This window comes from Chrysemys picta, chromosome 6, assembly GCF_011386835.1.
Source record: "Chrysemys picta bellii isolate R12L10 chromosome 6, ASM1138683v2, whole genome shotgun sequence".
In the NCBI taxonomy this organism is placed as follows: domain Eukaryota; kingdom Metazoa; phylum Chordata; order Testudines; family Emydidae; genus Chrysemys; species Chrysemys picta.
The window spans coordinates 95,169,595-95,189,832 of record NC_088796.1 but is presented as its reverse complement, the minus strand read 5'-3'; the positions used below and the strand labels follow the sequence as shown (position 1 = coordinate 95,189,832).

Genomic DNA, 20,238 nt, shown 5'->3' with positions numbered 1-20,238 from the left:
ATGTGTATGACTTTTTTTAAATCAATGTGTTCAGCTAAGTGAAATCTCTTCAAGTCTAAAATAATTTTCAGTTGACTTTCTGCATGTTTGCATTCACAGTGAATGACAGTTCTGACCATTTTTTGTAGATGTGCATGTTTTAATTAACTTGAATCAAGAAGTTTAAGGCAGTTATGCTAATCAGTTTGCTTCATTTTTTACTAATAAGCAAATATGGACCCAAGCTTTGAAGATTGGACCTGAACTATCCTGAAATTCAGGAGTGTTTGGATACAGGGTTTTAGTTCTGGCCCATCTTTACAGCTATATCGAGAAAGGAAAAGAGGGAAGAGAGAGCAATTACTGGCTGATTTGTCACAATGTCGTTGAGAAGGATTTTGTAACCCTTGCCCACCACTCATTGGGTGCTATATAAATGCTAATTAATAATCCCAGCACCCACAATGAGGAGTTCATAGGGAATAGTAGACGGTAGGAGGGTTTGGAGCAGAGCAGCATCAATTCTTGCCTATCGTGAATCTTGCTACCAGCTCATTGCCTTTTAAGACGGAGTCAGATACATTTCCTTATAGTGCAGGAACTCTCTTGCCTCAAACATTTCACATATTTAAAGCTTGTACAGAGTTTGAGAGATTGTTTCCTTGTTTGTTCTAAAGAGCCACAAAAAACCTGCACTTTGCTTAATCATGTCTTTAGCATCACCTTGCTTTAAGTTTAAGGTGATCTCCAATAAGACAGAGAATGGTATCCAAACCAGTTTTCAGGTTATATTGCCCGGGTGCTACAACAACACATTGTTCCAAGACTCGCTTGAACATGTGGGAAGTAGATTTGCAGTTATATGATTTTGTGGTAAGAAATTTTCTTGCTACAGCTCATGCAGTCTACATTTGCCTATCTTTAACAACAGTGGCAATCGATTTTGTGTTGTTAGAGCTGCTTTTTCCAAGAAGAAAGTATGAAACAAGAAAGTTAAAGGCAACATACTGTGATTAGTACTACAAATGCCTGTTTTTTGTGGTGTATCAAAGATCCTCAATTCATAATACACTATAAGGGAAAGGCTGGGTCCTGCAGGATCACAAGGCTTTTGCAATGCCTGAAGAATGTTGACAGCACTGTCATGTTTCCATCCAATGGACACACAGGGCTTCCCAAGTCCTTTCAGTGTCTGAATTGTTAATATTTTGGAAGAGGCACACTGTATGGTATATACTCATTATGACATGACTGCCACATAATTCACTGATATGTTCACTGAACCATTTGCGAGGCTAATGTAAACCTGATGCCTGTGCACTCCTCCAGCTTGTGAATAAGTCATGATTCATGCTTACAGAGCATCCATCATGTAGCATCTGATTGTCCTGGAAGGCACAGTGTGATGGGTCTGTCAGCCATGAATTCACTGAACATTTGACACAAAAGGACATGGCATTAGCTCAGTACAGTATGTTTCAGAGATTGGCAGGAGTCTGTTAACTGCTCCCCTATTTATTAATATAATTGTTATTGTCAATTTTTTTTTGTTAACTGCCAGTAATGTTCTTTAAGCTGTACAAGATACAAATGCAGTAGGAGACAGAGGAGTCAATGTAGATTGTTATTTTTCTAATCTAACACCCTTCAGCTCTAATGATATGATGGAACAGAGAGAATGTTTGACATGAAGTTGTGCTTAAAAGCATCAGGGAAGAAGTGACTCTTTTGGATTCTCCTTCAGACATGATTATCTGGACAATGCAATGTCTCGGGGGCACCCCCTCTAGATTCTTGACCATGAACATTAAAAAAAAAAAAAAGAGAGAGAGACTATCCTAGAGAATCCATCGCAGGTTTTACACTGAGCACTGTGTCTCTAGGACATTCCAGCTAGTACAGGATACTGCAGTATGTCTCCTCAATAACACAGGCTACCACAAGCACATCAGACAAGTCCTCTGCTCTCTCTACTGACTTTCATAGATCATCAAGTTAAGTTCAAGGTACTCAATGGCCTGCGCCCAGGATATCTAAAAGATCACCTAAAACTCCAGGATGAGGACTGTGGTTTACAACTCTACTCCCTGGGCACAATGGAATTTTCTACCATAAAGGTAAAGCTCATCTGTGCTGGAGACAGAGCTTTCCAAGGGGCCAGTCTAAGACTTTGGAATTAACTCCCATGGCTATTAAGGACCCTCACAGACCTCACCACCTTCCACTTCTTCCGCTTTTCTACTATAAACCCACAGCAGTGTGTACATTACAAAACAAAAACCCTTCCAAAACAAAACACACTGTAAAGATAATTTTCTTTGTGAGCAGAGGATGAGAGGGAGAATGAACCACACATGACAGAAGTTAGTGATGTGTCACTACTGGAAGGCACTACAAGATACCACAATGATAAGAGCCTGAATAGAACAGAAAAGTGTCCACTGGAATAAGAGTTTGGGAACAGACCTGCTGACAAGAGGGGTCGGGGGGAGGGAAAGGGGGCAATTGCCCAGGGGCCCAGGCAATTTAAAAGAGCCCTGTCCCCTAACTGCCCCCCCCAACCTCCACCCCATCCAACTGTCCCCTGTTCCCTATCCTCTGACCCCTGGAACCCTCTGCCCCATCCAGCCCCCCTGCTCTCCACCCCCTTACCATGCTACTCAGGGCAGCAGGAGCTCGCAGCCCTGCCACCCAGCCAGAGCCAGCCAGCCACACCGCCCGTGCTGCCCGGCCAGAGCAGCAGGCCAGAACACTGGTGGTGCGGCATGCTGAAGCTGCGGGGGAGGGGGAACAGCTGGGGAGTGACGGGGGGCTGGCCTCTGCGGCCGGGAGCTCAGGGGCCAGGTAGGATGGTCCCGCGGGTCCCCCATAGTTTGCCCACCTCTGCTCTATCCCCAGGCTATACTACTGCAGTTGATCTCAGCAGAACTGGAGATTCCTTGCTTCAGATCAGAGGGAAGAGTGGCTGTGTGTTCTCCATCAAGGCTCTTTGATTCTGGAATTCATCCCTTTATCTGACCACCAGATCTGTTATTTCTCAGAGTGACCCTGCAAGCCTCATCTTTCCTCCCAGCATTTGTGGAGGAGATCCATTGAGGATTTGACAGGGTCTGTTATTTACATGGACATATTATTAGAATGGAAGACCAATGAATTCCAGTCATGTACCATGGAATGCCACAACATGGTCAGCAAGCACGTGGGAGCCAGAAATATGGGTGGCGTGAGAAGATTGCCAGTGATGGACATAAATTGAATATCAAGCCAGACCACCCTAAGGACCTTGCCAAAGATTAATCTGAGTGGCGCTTGATCTGCAAGGAAGACATGTCCCTTTGGGATTTGCCATGATGATTTGTTTGGGGGGAGAGGGGGATTTTTATCTGGCAATATTTATTGAATTTACATCTTCACACATCATGGCACACAGGGCCTCATCCTTCCTCAATGTAGTCAGTGACAGTTTTGCCACTAGTTTTGATGGAAGCAGGATCAGGCCAAGAGAGCCTGAGATTGGAGTGGTTTTTTCTGTTTACTTAAATAGAATTATAGGGCCCTTCTTTTGTCCCTCCCAGGTATAAATACACTGGATAAGATTCTGCTCTTGTTTACACATATGTAGCAACAAGGGGGTCTACTTCAGTGTAGGTCTATCTGCATGAATGAGGGAAGACTCTGAGTCTCTATGTTTATAAAAAATAGCAAGCACCTATGTCTGTCTTATTTACAGGAGTAGTATTGTTATTTCTTAATTATAACTTCAGTGATTTACTCTGTTGAAGTTCTCATTTTCTTTCCCCTTTTTTTTCTTTTCTTGTTTGCATTTTTTACCTTTATGTTGTGGCTCTTTTCCTTAGTGATATGAAACTGTCCTGTGTGACACATAATCACAACTCTTTAATGTAGCCCTTAAAGAAAAATAATTGCTTTAGACGAAAAAATATTTGACTTAGTCTTGCTACAAGGAGGTGACTGAAAAGTTAAGAATTAAGAAATTAAATTGTAGTGTAATCCCTCCTAGGGTGGACTTATCCTTCACACAGAATTTTAATGTTCAATATACTACATAGTACTGTGCTTCTGATTTCAGAGGGCTGCTTTCTTCTAGAAAGGTGCATGATTTTGTATAGTAACTAAATGGGAGCAGAACCATTTTCAAGTACTTTAAAGCCGTTAGCTGTGCCCAGCCAGTGGGGACTAGTTTTCAGTATAATGAGTATAAAATCAGAAAAGAAGTTAGACCTTGTCTACACTAAAGAGAAAAGTCGATCTAAGCTACACAATTTGAGTTACATGAATAGCGTAACTCAAATCAATGTAGCTTAGGTCTACTTACCGTGGGGTCCACACTACGAGACGTCGACAGGAGATGCTCTCACGTCGACTCCCCTTACTCTTCTTGATCAGGTGGAGTACAGGAGTCCACGGAAGCACGATCAGCGGTCAATTTAGCAGGTCTTCGCTAGACCCACTAAATCGACTGCTGATGCATCGATCGCCACAGCGTTGATCCTCTGGTAAGTGTAGACAAGCCCTCAGAGTGTTAGAACAACTAAAAACAAGCCTTAATACAAGAGTTTACTTCTGCTCCCTACCAGCAAAATTAAAAGGCTCTTATTTATTTTGCTGATCAGTCCATTAATATTAATTCTTATTGTTAATACTGAAGTTCAGATATTGTTTTTGGCTACAAATCAGCTCAATAACCCTGAAGTCCTTAGCAGAACATTTAAAAAAAAAAAGGCAGATCAGGAATGTCCCACAAAATCAGTTAAAACTGAAGTAAAGAACTTCGTCTTTCCAAAAACAACAACCGTCTCATAAGCTTGAGCTGCATACTCTCTTAGTTAAAGAAAGTAATATTACATTTCATTATCAGCTATATGTCATGCTTGCTCGTATGAATTTCTCTGCTATGGAACTTGCTGTTCATCCATACTGGTAAAAGAAGATATAATGCAAGTATTTTCTTTGTGAGTAATACAAATCCTTATTATAATGCAGAACCCTCAGGTATCCAGCACTAATATGCATAGAAAGTGGAGGCTTCTTAATACGTAATCAGTCAAGGCAGGTACAAGACTGACATGTTTGTAGATTGGGCACATGCCTCTGTATATATGATCTTGCAATTGGAGCAGGAGACAGTCAGGACAACTGGGTTCTATTTCTGGTCCCTATTTGAGTGGATATTATACTTGTATTTCACAAGGGTGCTGAGGCATAATTTATTAATCTTTGCTTAGGTGAAAAGTGCTATATAAATATTTTATTGCAGGAGTGCAGGGGAAGGGTTGTGTTTGATGATATAGGGCCCAGTTGTGAAGTTCTTACTCAGGAAGAATTGCCATTGACATCAGTGGGAGTTATGACTAAGTGAAGAGATTTCATATTCTAGTGTTGGGCCATTGACTGGATCTAAAGTATGCCTTTTTTTTCTCTCCCTGTCTGTTTATATACAGGAGCTAATGCATCTGCTCCAGACCAACTGAGCCTAGCTTTGGCCTGGAACAGAGTAGACATCGCTCGCAGTCAGATCTTTATTTATGGGCAACAGTGGCCGGTACAGTATATACTATCTTCTACAGAAACGCTTAAAATCTGACATGAAAGTGAATGCATTTTTTTTTAAAAAACAGACTAATACGGTGTTTACAACATACTGAGACATGTTCAAGTCCAACTCAAGTTTCCCTGGTCAGAGTTACCGAAGGCAGGATAGATCATAAAAGTTCTCTGCTCTTCTTAAAGGAAATGAGGCCATTTAGTGATGCATCTAGGTCATTGCATCCACTGCCACACTTTCCACGAGATAAACAACAAAAACTAAGCTATATTAAAATTTGTTCTGCAAACTGCCAGTGAGTGTCTGCTGCAAACCTTTTTGTGTGCAAAAAAAACCCATTAAAATATAGTTATGGGGAAAGTGAGATTTTTTTTTTAACTTTTCTGAACATCCACACGACATTGTATGCTAATACTTATGATAATCTGTCATGATGTAGTAAGTTTAAGTTAGATACCTATCAGGTGTCATCAGACACAAACTATCACAATGTGAGACTCCCAGAGCAATTGCATCAAAGAAAACTGCCTATGTTTAAATACATTTGTTGCATTTTTATTTTAAATGTATTCTACAGTTCTTGCTACTCACAAAGTCGGGATTTGCAAAGGAGCCTTACTAGCCAGTTTTTCAGTTAACCTGAATATTTCTCTTGCATTCTCTATTGGAAATAAGCATGCAAAACATACGCAGCAGCAGCTAGTGATGCCTTTCTCCTTTACAAAATCACAGTGGCAATCTCTGTAAAATCTATTGTGTAAATTCAGTTCACAAGCTAAAAGCTGTAGGTACGAAGTACCTCCCCAGAACAGAAGAAAGCCAGGACTGTGCGTATAATGGATGTGATCTATCCGTTGCATTTGGCCTTTGTTGGAAATGCTGTTTAAAAAAAAATTTCTGCTTCCCTGGTTTCAAACCCTTCTAGGCTGCTTGTGCGACAATATTCACTTAGTAGGAAAGAGCACAAAGTGCAAAATCAAAAGAAACAAAATGTTTGTCAAGAGAGTGAAACTAATAATGAAAAGCTGACTAGGGTAGTGACTTGGTCACCTGCTACCTAAGAACTGAACCTTTCAGTTCTTAGGTCCTGATCCAGATTTATCAGAGTGTATTGATCTTAGCACACTGATCTTTTCATTTTTGTACTGATACTTTGAAACAGGGAAACCAAATAGATTTAAAAATGTGATGGGAGAGCTAAGGGAATTCTGTCAAAACACCAAACCCTCCCCATGCTAGAGTGACAGTAGCATCTAGAGGCTGTCCTCTAAACACAGGAACAATCTGAGTGAATCCTTTCCTTTGCAGGTGGGATCCCTTGAGCAGGCAATGCTGGATGCCCTGGTGTTGGACAGAGTGGATTTTGTGAAATTGCTCATTGAGAATGGAGTAAGCATGCATCGGTTTCTCACCCTCTCCCGACTAGAGGAACTGTACAATACGGTAGGGCCAAGCTAAGGCAAATTTTCTATCTATTTGTTCATGTGTTTGTTTCACCACCCGCCCATCCTAAAATGACACAATGGTGCCCAGCACAGCCAACACTTTCTCCACAAATGAGTTACTATTTTCTTACATCACAAGCCAACATTGCTTTCTTGGGTTTGACTCTTATCATGAGAATTCACTATTGCTTCCTGCTTCCTCTGTCTAAATACACATCATGAAGTGTGGTTAAATAAAGGTCACTGAAGTTGCAGACGGCACCGAGTGTTTGCTGGGAGTTGTAGTTCAGTATGATAAACCTTGTGCTTAGACAGGCCATTGGCAGGGAAGTTGTGGGCAAGCTAGGACCTGAAGAATAGCCGGCGCTTCCCCGCTTAAATACTCCAACACCAGAAAGCTTATAAAAAATAACCCTACATATATTGTTTTGTAAATCTTATGATTTTAAGAAAAATCTCATGATGGGGGGGGGCTGACTTATGATTTTTGAAAGCTTGGAGTTGGTATACCATCATGCAAAATTTCACCAGTTTTGCAATCCCCAAATTTTCCAAAATTAATAGTTTTTACTTTTACAAATTTTATTTCCAAAATGTCTTTCTCCAAAAAAAAGCAAAAATCCTTAAAGCAAATGTTTGAGTATTGCACTGCTCTAGTTGCTTACAGCACTTCCCACACCAACACTCACTTCTGTCACCCTCATCATAACAGCATGCCAAAAAAATTATTTGGGTGCTGTTGGGGAAAACTCCCAATTTACATCAATGTCTGGTTCAGATGATTTCTATTTCAGTCCAACTGAAAGGAGTTGTGTCATGATACATGGATACATGGCTTTGTTCTGCCTATACGTTTCAAATCCATGCCCTCATTGGGTATGTCACAGGGTTCAGCCCTCACCGCTAAACTGGCACCTCTTCCTGGTCGTGCTGGGGATTGGCTTGAGGCCAACACCCATGTCTGCAGTCTGCACACTGGCACTCTGTCTCTGCTCCCACCTACAGCTCCTCTCTCAGCTCCCAGAACTGCAGCATCCTCTTTGCGACTCAGCCCTATGGCTAGATCATCATCTGTTTCTCCCTTCCGGGGGAGGGTATCTCTGTTCAACAGTCCAGCCTCTTCCCCAGTGGCAAGTTGGGGGGACACAGGCCCACCCACTACTCCGGACCCAAACCCAGGGACACTGTAAATAGCAGCCTCCTGCTTCTCCTCCGTAACCTCCCATCAATGTTGCTCTATTTCCCTGGGCCACTTCCCCATGGCCCCAGCACCTTCTTTGCCCTCACTTCAGGGCACTCTGCTGCTCAGTCCCAGCAGCAAGCCATGAGCCCCCTCTCTCTCCCCCTGTCCCTGCTAGCAGCTGTTCTGTCCAAGGAACTTAGTTCTCTCAGCCCTCCAGGGATACAGTCCTTACTCCCTGGGTTCCCAGCAGCCACTGACCCTATTCTGTCCTGCTGCTCTCTTTTATCTGAGCCTATTGGGCGTGGATTGGTTGCTCCCTGCAATTCCTCCCTGATTGGCTGTGCTTCATGCAGCCACTCTGGGCCACTCAGAGAACTCACCTCCATTGCTCCTTCTGGGGCAGGGCATGATTAACCCCTTGTATGCCTGTGTAGATTAGGTACCCCATCACAGGCTTTCACACTATGGGCCTCAGGGGCATATATTACTAATTTACTTGTGGTGGCCAGAAGTTAAGTGTCTCCAAAATATCAAACACTACAAGATTTGACTCAACTCATACACATAATAGAAAAACAAGTATCTGTGCTGCCCTAAAGCCAAAGGTACACACCTGCTCTTTGATTGGCTTGTTCTTTGACTATCTAACCTGGGACATGTCTATTAATTGAGAAGAGAGAGCCTGAGAATTTTCTGAAGGATGTTGGACGAAGCTATGCTGTTGTCGTTTATTTGAAAAGAATGGGTAAATTTGTGTGACTGAAGTGCTACTGATTAGTAGAGGTGTGCATATGTTTGGCTGGGTGATTAACCAGGAAAACTTTACATGAATAAAGCAACAGAGGGTCCTGTGGCACCTTTGAGACTAACAGAAGTATTGGGAGCATAAGCTTTCGTGGGTAAGAACCTCACTTCTTCAGATGCAAGACTGAAGAAGTGAGGTTCTTACCCACGAAAGCTTATGCTCCCAATACTTCTGTTAGTCTCAAAGGTGCCACAGGACCCTCTGTTGCTTTTTACAGATTCAGACTAACACGGCTACCCCTCTGATACTTTACATGAATAGAGCACCTTCCAGATTTTACATTTTATCTCCTACGTGGCTTCTGTATAAGGCAAAAATATTTGATTCTTCTTTATCTGTCATTTACAGAGACATGGACCATCCAACACTTTGTATCATCTAGTGAGGGACGTCAAAAAGGTAAGAGTCCAATAGACGGTAGGTTGGAGGTAATGTCATGATTGCTTCTCATAATTAGAGACAGTCTCTGTTTTGCATGAGCTTTCAGATCATTCTCCTGTTCCTTCCTCTCCGTCCACCATGCCATTTCAGTCTGCATTGTTTGTTTGTATTGAATCTGAAACTCTTGCACACAATGCACAACTAACAAGTTACTGGGCTTGCTGTCTCAGTGGTTTTAGATGCTTTGGATACAGCGCTTTCGCTAGTGGAATTGTAGGCTTTTTCATGCCATGTGGATTTATGCTGTTATCTGTATTTTTCCAGACCCATGACTATTTTGGAAGCTAATGTCCATGTTGTCAGTCAATCCCTGAGACTGTAATAGATCTATATATTTTTTTTGTGCTCGATCCTAGTCCACTGCAACATTTCCAGTTCCATCTTCTGTGATATACTGTAAAAGCTGTAAAGTCCTCCATCACAAACAGCATAGGAAAAGGAATAGTGCAATAAAGCAAGAAGACAGCTTGTCTCTCCCCCATTATCAGAATTTCAAGTGAGTTTCAGGCATCTTGAACTATAAAGGTCCCAATGGGGCTAAACCAATCCACTTTCTTTAGCAATATCTTTTTTTGGGGGGGGAGGGATTGGCATGGGACCAGAAATAAATGAAAAACCACTATCTTCTATATGCAGATGGTTCAAGCAGGGAATTGTGACCATGTGCTGACCCCATCACCTTTAATTTTCTTTCAAATGATGTGTAAACTGCAGACATTCTCAGTGCACACTGGTGCCTATGTTTCTTTAAGTAACTTGTGCCTCCAGAAGGTATATGCTTTCAAGGGGACTTTCTGTGTACAGATTAACTAGTTAAATAATAGAGGGAAGAAGGAGGGAGAATTTTTGTCAGAGCACAAATCAAATTTGTGGTGTTTCTTTCATCGGTGAAAGCTAGACAGGGTTAAAGGGGTTCTGGTACAGTAGATATTTAGGGACTTCTAAACATCACAGTGTAACGGCTGATGTGTGATGCAATGCTACTATATTAAATAATGTTATATAATAATTATATTAAATAATAGTTTGGGGGGGCAGGCCACAGCCCCATTGGTTCTAGCACACCCAAATAAAAGCAGCTAATGATGCTGTATGTAATTGTATTAAAGGATTAAAGCAGTGAAACCCCATCCCACCCCAGAATCTGATCTTACTTACCGCATTTTAGCCCCATTCATTTCAGTGTTACATAGTAATTACACTGGTGTAATGGAAAGCAATCAGAGACCTTCCAACCCCCCCCCCCTTTATTTTAATTATTCATGATGCCCCTTCTCCACCTCTTTCCACCCACCCCTTGGCCTTTGGCTAGAAATATAATGGCTAAAGGGTCATTTGTATATGAGGCAGAGGAAGGCTAGTTGCAGTGTCCTGCATTGCTTCCTGAAGGAGCTGGGTAAAAGTGGACCTCAGGGGCTATTGCTTGTCATGGAGGTACCATGCTTGGTTTCTGAGGGAACTTCTTGTCAGTCATCCTATAGAGTTGTGACCGTAATAGCAGCATCCTGGAAAAAAAAGTCACAGGTCATCCCTTCTGCTTCATACAGGTATAACAATGTCTGGCACTGAGTGGGAAGGCAGAGTTAGGATTGAAGTAACAGACAGGCATGGATAGTACATAATAAACAAGTTGGCAAGAGTCTATTGCTGGGGTTTCCCAACACAGAAACAAAAGAAAGCAAAAGCTTGAAAATTGATTAGAAATATTTGAAGAGGTTTGGGTCATTTTAGTTTTGTTGAGAAGGGGTCTACAGTATCATCTGTAGAGTAGACATCATTAACTAATATACAAGTATCAATGAGAAAATATGAAATATCTGCAACATAATTGGAATTGTTCGCATGCATAAATCCCTTGGATGGAGCACAGTACTCAGATTAAGCCTGAGTGCATCTAGGCTGCCTGCTTCTCTGTACTTTCTCTGTGAGGCACAAGCTAGTAGTACATTTTGTTAGTAAATGTGTGATCATTTTTGTGTCTTTAAATGTTTGGAATGATTATCATCTGTCTTTTAGATTAAACAGATTGCATTTCAAATACCCCGGCCTCCTCTTTCTAACATCCTTCTTCAGAAGCAAAGCGTTTCAAGTGTCAAAAGGTTGTGTTATAATAAGGGTAATTAGAACATTGTTTACCATGGTTTCCCAAGGCCTCTAATCTGAGAGGTGTTTTTAAAAGAGCCTTATAGTGAAAAATTTATAAGCACTTTATATAAACAGAAGACTTTTTCATAAAGCAGTAAGAATCTAAAAGATTTTTAATATATTTTAACAACAATATGTAACCTCTGTGATTAAACAATATGCAAGGTATTGGAATTTTTCCTAAAATGTATCCTATTGGGGTTTGTGTTGTTGTTTGTTTTTGTTGTTGTTTTTCCTTGTGTAGAATCTTTCTTTCTTTCTTTAACACTTGCCTTTATGTTGAGCAAATGTATGCTCTAACTGGAATACAGCTAATGGCTTAGAATACAAACACTAGTGCTCATCAGAAATATGCCCCATTATGGCCTATTCTTTTCATTTTGTCAATGATGAAAAATACCTATGCCGTGCTGGCTGATATCTGACATTGTACCACAGTCCTGCACCTGAGCAATCAAATCCCTTACTAGTCAATCGATCAGTCAGGAGATTTGACACGAATTTAAATGCAAACACATTCTTGAAAATAACCTCTCAATGGAACATAGCATTATTTGACAGTGAAATGGTTCACTGTGCATGACAGAGGCAGATTGTTGGGTAGAAGCTAGTCTTTTAGTTTAGATACATTTTTGAAGCCAGATAGTTAAATTTTCAATCTTAATGGCAGTCTCTAATACTATAAACACCAAAGAGATTTAAAATCTGCCACCTCAACCTGGTACTTCCAGGACTAGCACAAACTATATGCATTTTATTTCATAGCTAGAATAATTTGTAAATGTTCTACTGTAAAATGTGAATTATCTTCTGTATCTTGGCAAATTACAGAATCAAAAATAACTGCTTGAAAAAGAAACATGAAAACAATGTTGAATTTGCCATAGTATATTAAAATGTATCACCCTAAATCTCTAAGATTTTTCCTTTAATTTGAAGAGATTCATGGTTTATAGGAGTTCTGATAGCACTATTGGGATTCCCTTTAGAACAGACTATTATGCAATGAGGAAGGTACATTGCCACAGTCTTATTTATGGAAGCTTGTATTTGTTTTGTGGATTCTGATTCACATTCTCCTGAGAGTTTCCAAATATTGTTGTGGAGATTGTTACCTCAATGTAGCTGTTTACAGTATAGCCCTAAGAAAAAAAGTTAAAAGAATTACAGCCACACTCAGGGTTTGAATTCTAAATGTATCATTCAACAAAGAGATTACTCTCTCCTTTCTAATTACTATGGTTTATGGAGAACTGTGTCCATCTCCCACTTTTGATCCCCTTAGTTCAGCCACTAAAAGTAAAGCTAATTCTGTTTGCCTTATTCACACACACAGCCTCACTGATGTCAAAGGGACCTATGTAAAGGCAAACAGAATTTTCCCCACAGTGGTTACTTTCATCAGATTGTTGTTCAAATGATGCACTCAAAATAAACAGCAGGAAAAAATGGAGTTGACTGTGTCTTGACACTATTTTTGTGGGCAGAGATTGCCCTCTACTGGTCACCTTTTTAAAAAAATAAATAAGATTCTGCCCTACCTTTGGACCCTATTCATGCAAAGTCATGCAGATCAGCAGGTTAGTATTTTTCATTTGTTTATTCTTAATGAATAGATGTTCATCCTGCTCATTAGTTATATATACATTCAAATTTCACTGCTCTTAGTTCTAGAGACAGTTTCTGGATTCCTGTATTACAGGGAACTGTGAAGCATAGTTTTATCACCAGTCAGTATTTGTGAAATACTGTTGAACGCTTAGAATAGAAAATGAGAAATGGTCATTATTTGTTACAAATAAAAACAGTTCTGCCCTAGTGAAAGGAATACCACTGACACGTTCGAATTTGAGAGGGGAAGAATAGTGCACTGGTGTCATAAAGCTTACTTCAGGATCATTTCAGGCTATTAGTACCATTGGCTCAAACTGTCCTCTTTCGTACCTGTGTTGTATAGGTAGGTTCCATGCTGTCTGAGGATCAAGGGTTGTGGGCAGCTTGCATCATTGTGCTGCCACTTCAGCCAGACTTGGGGTATGAACTGAGCCTTATTATTAATCAGTTTATTTGCTGCAGCTTCTGCTACAGTATTCCCAAGCACTGTACAGTATTCACAAGCACTGACTTCAGTATAATGTGTAGTGACAGTGTAAATAGTTATAATACATCCTAGAATATTTATAATAGCTTAATGAAATCTAATATTGCCCATTACAGTTAAAAACAGGGAGCAGTTTCATATCTACTACAGAATGGACATATTTGCCATGTGGGCCTGATCTTGCAAACGCTCTGGCACTCATTAAAGTCAATGGGAAAGAAAAGTGACTATTCACTATATAAAATTATTCCCATGCTTAACAGGATTGAGCCCTGTGTGTGTATTATAGAATGTGTGCTTTGGCTATTGTTTTACAAGGTTTCTTCAACGAAGTGTCCATTGATCATTAAATTGACTGAAATTTTCAAAACTGTCTAAGGGAATTTAGGAACATCTTCCATTAAAGTACAGGTAAATGTATTGAAAGATGTGAAGGGGGGTTCCAAAGAGGATGGAGCTCGGCTGTTCTCAGTGGTGGCAGATGACAGAACAAGGAGCAATGGTCTCAAGTTGCAGTGCGGGAGGTCCAGGTTGGATATTAGGAAAAACTATTTCACTAGGAGGGTGGTGAAACACTGGAATGCGTTACCTAGGGAGGTAGTGGAATCTCCTTCCTTGGAGGTTTTTAAGGCCCGGCTTGACAAAGCCCTGGCTGGGATGATTTAGTTGGGAATTGGTCCTGCTTTGAGCAGGGGGTTGGACTAGATGACCTCTTGAGGTCCCTTCCAACCCTGATATTCTATGATTCTATGTGTCTAAATCCCTAGGTTACTTTGAAAATCTCAACTATGATATGATAAAGTATTGAGTTCAACATTATTATATACATATATATATATAGGAGACTTTTATGTAGAGCTGCTATAGGATATTATATATTGTGTTTATTTAACTAATATTTACCACTGAACATGTTTCTACTGCAGAACATTGATTTATTGAGGTGTCCAAAACTGCTCCCATTGAAGTCAATGGGAGTTTTGTAAAGAGATGCAATTCTCATTAACTTCAAAAATAGTTGTTCCCATTTTTGCCAGGGAATGAATTTTAACCTTTCCCTTTAGAACAGTTATTAAGCAGCTCTACATAAAAGTCTCCTATATGGCACTTTGTCATTGGTTCCTGTTTACATGTGATCACAAAGAGAAGGCTAGAGCCTGCAGTCCTTACTCAGGTAAAACTCACATTGGCTCAAACATTCTGGACAGAGAGAACCATTTTTAAAAAGCCAATAGTTTTAATTTTTCTTCTTTTAATGAGAAATGTTCATTTTCATTACAGTGCTCAGAACACAAACATGTTATTGGTTATGATCACATCAATAGATCATGCCTATTAGGCTCAGTCTTTCGTAAGGAGCAGTGGAGAGCCACTGTGTAGTCCCGGTTATCAGTGTGGCCCCTTCAGACTCCCCCATAGTGTAAACACACCGTTTCCCGGACCTCCAGCCATGCTGGACATTCTGGTCACAATTTAACTCTCAGAGCACATGGTAGGTGTAGCACAGAACACATACAGACATTGCACCAAATTCTAGCACATTGTTGATCTTTCTTTAAGATCATGAGAAATACACAGATCTATACAAAAATAATAAACCCTACATGCATTTCCCTACCTCAGTTTTCTCATCGCATCAGAGCATTCTTTGGCCTGAGGTCAGGGCTGTCTGGGACCATCCAGGATCTTTCATAATCGAACTGCCTGGCTTGGATTATGAAACATGGAGCCTTCTCTCCCAAGCTAGCCTCCTTAGACCTTGGATGATCCATTTACTTCCCCTCTCCTGCCCAAACTTCCTGCGAGTGTCTCTCTGAGAGTTTTTCCCCCTGTGAACCCTTTTTTCAACCTTCCAGTCCTTCTGTCAGGTGATTCCTGGATCAGCCTCCTTAGGTGATCCCAGACTCCTACCAGGTGACCTTGTTGCCAGGCAACCTCTCCCCTGACAAACCAGTTCTTCTGTGTGGGAGCCTGCCTATTGTCTAGGATGTTTATATTTGAATGGAGGCTCATCCTAAGTTAATGTCCCTCTATTGTCTGCCCTGTATCACTACACCTTGGAATTTCAGTCCAACATGGAGGCAGAGAGACCATGGAGAAGGCAACTAGCCCTCATTTTCAAAATAGAGTTGGTAGCTTGGCAAAGATACATAGAGTTCAGAATCTCACACTGAATTTATAAATTGTACACAAAGGTTCTTAAAATCATCACATCTGTCCCTCAGAATGTTTTATAATGTATGCTTTATTAATCTAAATCAAATAAACACATCTGCATAGAAGTCAGGCAGATGTACAGAACCTCTACAGACCTCTGTCTGCAAAAAATTCCCAAAGAGAAAAAGAAGGAATATTCATAAAATTAATTATTTTGAATTAATAACCCAGGTGTAATGATATTAAGAAAACTACAAATTAACTACAGTCCATGCTGCTTATCATTATAGAAAACATAATGGTTTTACTAGAGTACATTAAATAGTAGTATTAAGATAACAATTGCAATTTTGCTGCCTTATTTTAGTTTTACTATAAAAGCTATTGTTGTATTATAGCATATTTTTCCCTGTGATACAATTCTCTGTTCATGGATGGGCTAATTGATCTCTTAGGCTTAATTCCATGTCTAATTAACCCAGAATTGTCATGTTTCCTATAATGATATACAGACAGACTGTAGCTAATCTGGAGTTTTCTTAATATTATCATCAGAGTTGGGCAAATTATTCATAATGACTAATTTTATGAATTATGCCTCTTGTCTGTTTGTGAATTGTTCACAGGCAGTGCTCTGTATAAAAAAGCCAAATATTTTTGCGTGGCGGTATCCCTTACTTAGTCCCTGACTGCCCCACCACTCTGTGAGTGGACCAAAGCTTTCTCTTGCAGAGTTCCCCTATGGAGACCGAGAAATGCCAGCTTTGTGAGACTGTCCTTCCATCTCTGGAATTTTCCAGGAACTCTTCCATGGGAGACCTGGGAGGGCACTGCTCTGTGGGATTTTGATGGTGGGGTCTAGTGAATAAAGGTGTGGAAGAGAGGACCTGTTGTTCTCCAGGCCATTGTTCTGTTCTATTCTAGTCTATGTATACTGTTATACCATGCTCATCACAGTAGTATCTGAGTGCACCTCACTTTACATGCAGAGCAGAGAGAACTGTTCTAAGGTCTGATTTCATAGCTTCACATGCAGTAAGCTGCATGGAACTCATGACCTTCAGGTCATTATTAGCAGCACTGATAACAGGGAGTAGAAGGGAATGGGCCAGGGAGCACACAAAGTTGGAGCCATAAATATTCTGTATATTTATTGTTGGCCTTGTCCATTTAAAATTAAAGGTGATTGATGATGGCATGGAAATTAATATGAATTTATTCCAGTACCAGGAAGGGTAAGAAACAGTGGCGCAATGGGTCAGAACTGGTTTTTCAGCTCAGCAGCACCCAGAGTCCCAGAGATTATCCAGGACATCAAGGGGTCATTTTTCAAAGCAGCGTATAACAAAGGAGCTGAGTAGCCCCCATTGGCATTAATGGGAGTTGTGTAGCAATAACCCTGTGCTGAAAACTTACCCTTTAAACTATCTTAAAATAAAATTCATCAAGTCCACAGGAGTGGCAGTGTGTTAAAAAATCATTGGGCTTATATATTTGCTCCTAAAACTCTAGATAAAACAGAACTGGATAAGAATCAAAATTACTTGATGCTCACCACATTCCTGGCCTATGTATGTAAAGCAAAAAAAAAAAAAAATAGGCACTTTATGAGCCAGTTTAATGTTTTATACAAAGCAGATGATGACATATCTCCTTAACTCTAACAAGTTTTTTAAAAGACTCATTTCAAGCAAAAGAGATTTAAGTCCACATTTAAGTGGACATACCTTGCTAATGAAACTTCTTTCCCCCTTCCTTTTATTTGATGAGTGCTAACTATTAAATAATGCAATGTAGGGAAGAAATATGCTTTTAGGAAATAGAGATCACAACTAAGGAGCTGCAAAGCCTCTGTTTGCAAATGATAGAGCTTCCTTCACAATGGACTGACAGAGAAGGCAGCCCAAATGGGTGCCAGTGCAAACATATTCAGCCGAAGAGATGCTGTGAGCAGACTGTGTGGAAAACGTACCTCACAGAGGGACTAGAGTTCAGCAAGTGTGCTTGACCTTTAGGGAAATGCTCTGTCCTCATGCTTTTTGTTCTGCAGTGGTGTTTCTTGTTTCCCCCAGCAGAAGAAATTGAGTACTGTTTTCTGACATTATTATCTTCTGTTACTACCGAGGATTACTGCACATTCTTATTTACTTATGTCTTCTTTCCAAGCGAGAATATCCAGGTTTCGGTTGGATCTATTTTAAGGTGAATTAATTAACCAGCATAATACATTCCTATGTTTCTTAACTAATTGTATTTGTTTTACTCTAATATAGTTAGAGGAAACATTGAATGGTATCTGTACCAATCAGCTTTGTCTCTTTGTTTCTTTTCCTTTTTCTTTAATTTGATAGGGTAACCTACCTCCGGATTACAGGATAAGTCTGATTGATATTGGCCTGGTAATTGAGTACCTGATGGGAGGAGCTTATCGCTGCAACTACACCCGAAAACGGTTCAGAACCCTCTACCACAATTTGTTTGGACCCAAGAGGGTAAGGAGTTGTATTTCTTTACCAGTAGTATTGCGATTCTGATGTCAGGTCCGCCAACAGCAATTCCGGGCCCCAGGACAGAACAGGCAATGGGCCCCCACGCACACACAAGCTGCGCCCGCATAGACACGGTCCGCCTGACATTTTCGCGGTGCTGCACCTGCGCTGGCTGATGCCCAGCGAGCTGCTGACTGCACTGCTGGTGCCCAGTGAGTTGCTGGGTGCGCTCTTCCGGCACGGCCAGGGCTTCCACATGCCCACCCAGTAGGGCTGCCAACTGTCTAATTACACAAACCCAAAGACCCTTGCCCCGCCCCTTGCCCCACTCCTTACTTGAGGCCACGCCCCTGTCCTGCCCCTTCCCTGAGGCCCCACCCCTGCTCACTCCATCCCCCTCACTCCCTCTCCCATCCTCATTCGCTTTCACCAGACTGGGGCAGGTGGTTGGGGTGCAGGAGGGGGTGTGGGGTTCAGGCTCTGGGAGGCAGTTTGGGTGCAGGAGGGGTGGGGGGTGCAGGCTCTGGGAGGGGGTTTGGGTGCGGGAAGCGTACGGGCTCTGGGAGGGAGTTTGGGTGAGGGGTGCAGGCTTTGGAAGGAAGTTTGGTTGTTGGAGGGGATGCGGGGTGCAGGCTCTGGAAGGAAGTTTGGGTGCGGGAGGTGGTGTGGGGTACAGGCTTTGGAAGGAAGTTTGGGTGCGGGAGGGAGTGAGGGGTCGGGCTCTGGGAGGGAGAATGAGTGCAGGAGGGGTGTGGAGTGCAGGCTCTGGGAGGGAGTTTGGGTGTGGGAGGGGGTGTTCACTCTGCTGGGGCAGAGAGTCACGGTGCAGGAGGAGGTCAGGGGGTCGGTGCTTACCTCTGGCAGCTCCCCAAACCAACCGGCACATCCCTCTGGCTGCGACTTCTAGGTGGGGGGCCCAGAGGGACTCCACGCACCACTGCCCACAGGCACCGCCCCCATAGCTCCCATTGTCCGCAGTTCCCAGCCAATGGGAGCTGCGGAGTCAGCGCTCGGGATGGGGGCAGCGTGCGGAAACTCTCAACCCAGGAGCCGCAGGGACGTGTCGGCCACTTCTGGGAGCGGCGCAGAGCAAGGGCGAGCAGGAAGCCCGCCTTAACCCCACTGCGCTGCTAGCAGCGGCCAGGGGCCCCTGGGCCCTTTTAAATCACCCGGGCCCCTGGGCAATTGCCCCCTTTGCTTCCCCCTGTCGACGGCCTGTCTGATGTGGTAATAACAAAAAGGTGCTGGGAGTCAATTCAGTAAGGGGCTGAATTTTGGTAGTTTTCTTCCCATGATAGAAGTTATAAGAGGAAGAATCAATATATGCATGTCATTTGCTGCTAGGATCCAGCTGCTGTTGCCCTGAGTCTAGGATAAAGATTGTTACTGGGTTCTAGATTTTTTAAAAGCAACAATTCTCTCTACTGATTAGCAGTTCATTATGATCAGGGTTTTGTGCATAGCAGAACAGCTGCCTCACTGCGACCTAGTGAAAGTCAGCTCCTGACACAAGCTATTTTATAGGCTGGCTGCAGAAATTATTAGGTGAGATTCTTTGGCCTGTGTTATTCAGGAGGTCAGACTAAATGATCATCATGGTCCGTTCTGACCCTAAAATCTATGAATATGAATCTGTAAATGGTTCTGATACAAAGCCTTATGAAGGCAATGAGTGTCTTTCCATTGACTTTCATGGGCTTTGGATCAGCCCCTGTAATAGGTAGTATACTGCAGTTAGACTGGGAAAAAAATTGAATTTCCCTGGTATGTGCTGAAACCTTTGTAAGTGGCATGGAGATTTCAGAGCAGGAAAAATCATAACTCTAAATGGGCTTGATCCTGCATTCCTTGAGTGCAAAGGGTGCAGGTTCAACGCACAGTTTTGTATTTTTTGATGTTATACTGCTGTGAATCTGGAGTAATTTGT

General features: G+C 41.8%; 1 protein-coding gene across 14 annotated transcripts in view; it reads left to right on the top strand.

Annotated features, from left to right (window-relative positions):
* Positions 1-20,238, top strand: part of TRPM3 (transient receptor potential cation channel subfamily M member 3) — a 593,201-nt gene that overhangs the window by 519,374 nt on the left and 53,589 nt on the right. For 8 of the 14 annotated variants that reach the window (XM_005297759.5, XM_065549392.1, XM_005297762.5 and 5 more), the window contains exons 10-14: positions 5,442-5,542; positions 6,854-6,988; positions 9,327-9,377; positions 17,989-18,024; positions 18,174-18,314. In XM_005297759.5, coding sequence (XP_005297816.2) covers positions 5,442-5,542; positions 6,854-6,988; positions 9,327-9,377; positions 17,989-18,024; positions 18,174-18,314 — 464 coding nt within the window. The remainder of the gene's footprint in view (positions 1-5,441; positions 5,543-6,853; positions 6,989-9,326; positions 9,378-17,988; positions 18,025-18,173; positions 18,315-20,238) is intronic. The other 6 variants (XM_005297764.5, XM_065549391.1, XM_008168507.4 and 3 more) reach the window with 1 other exon arrangement.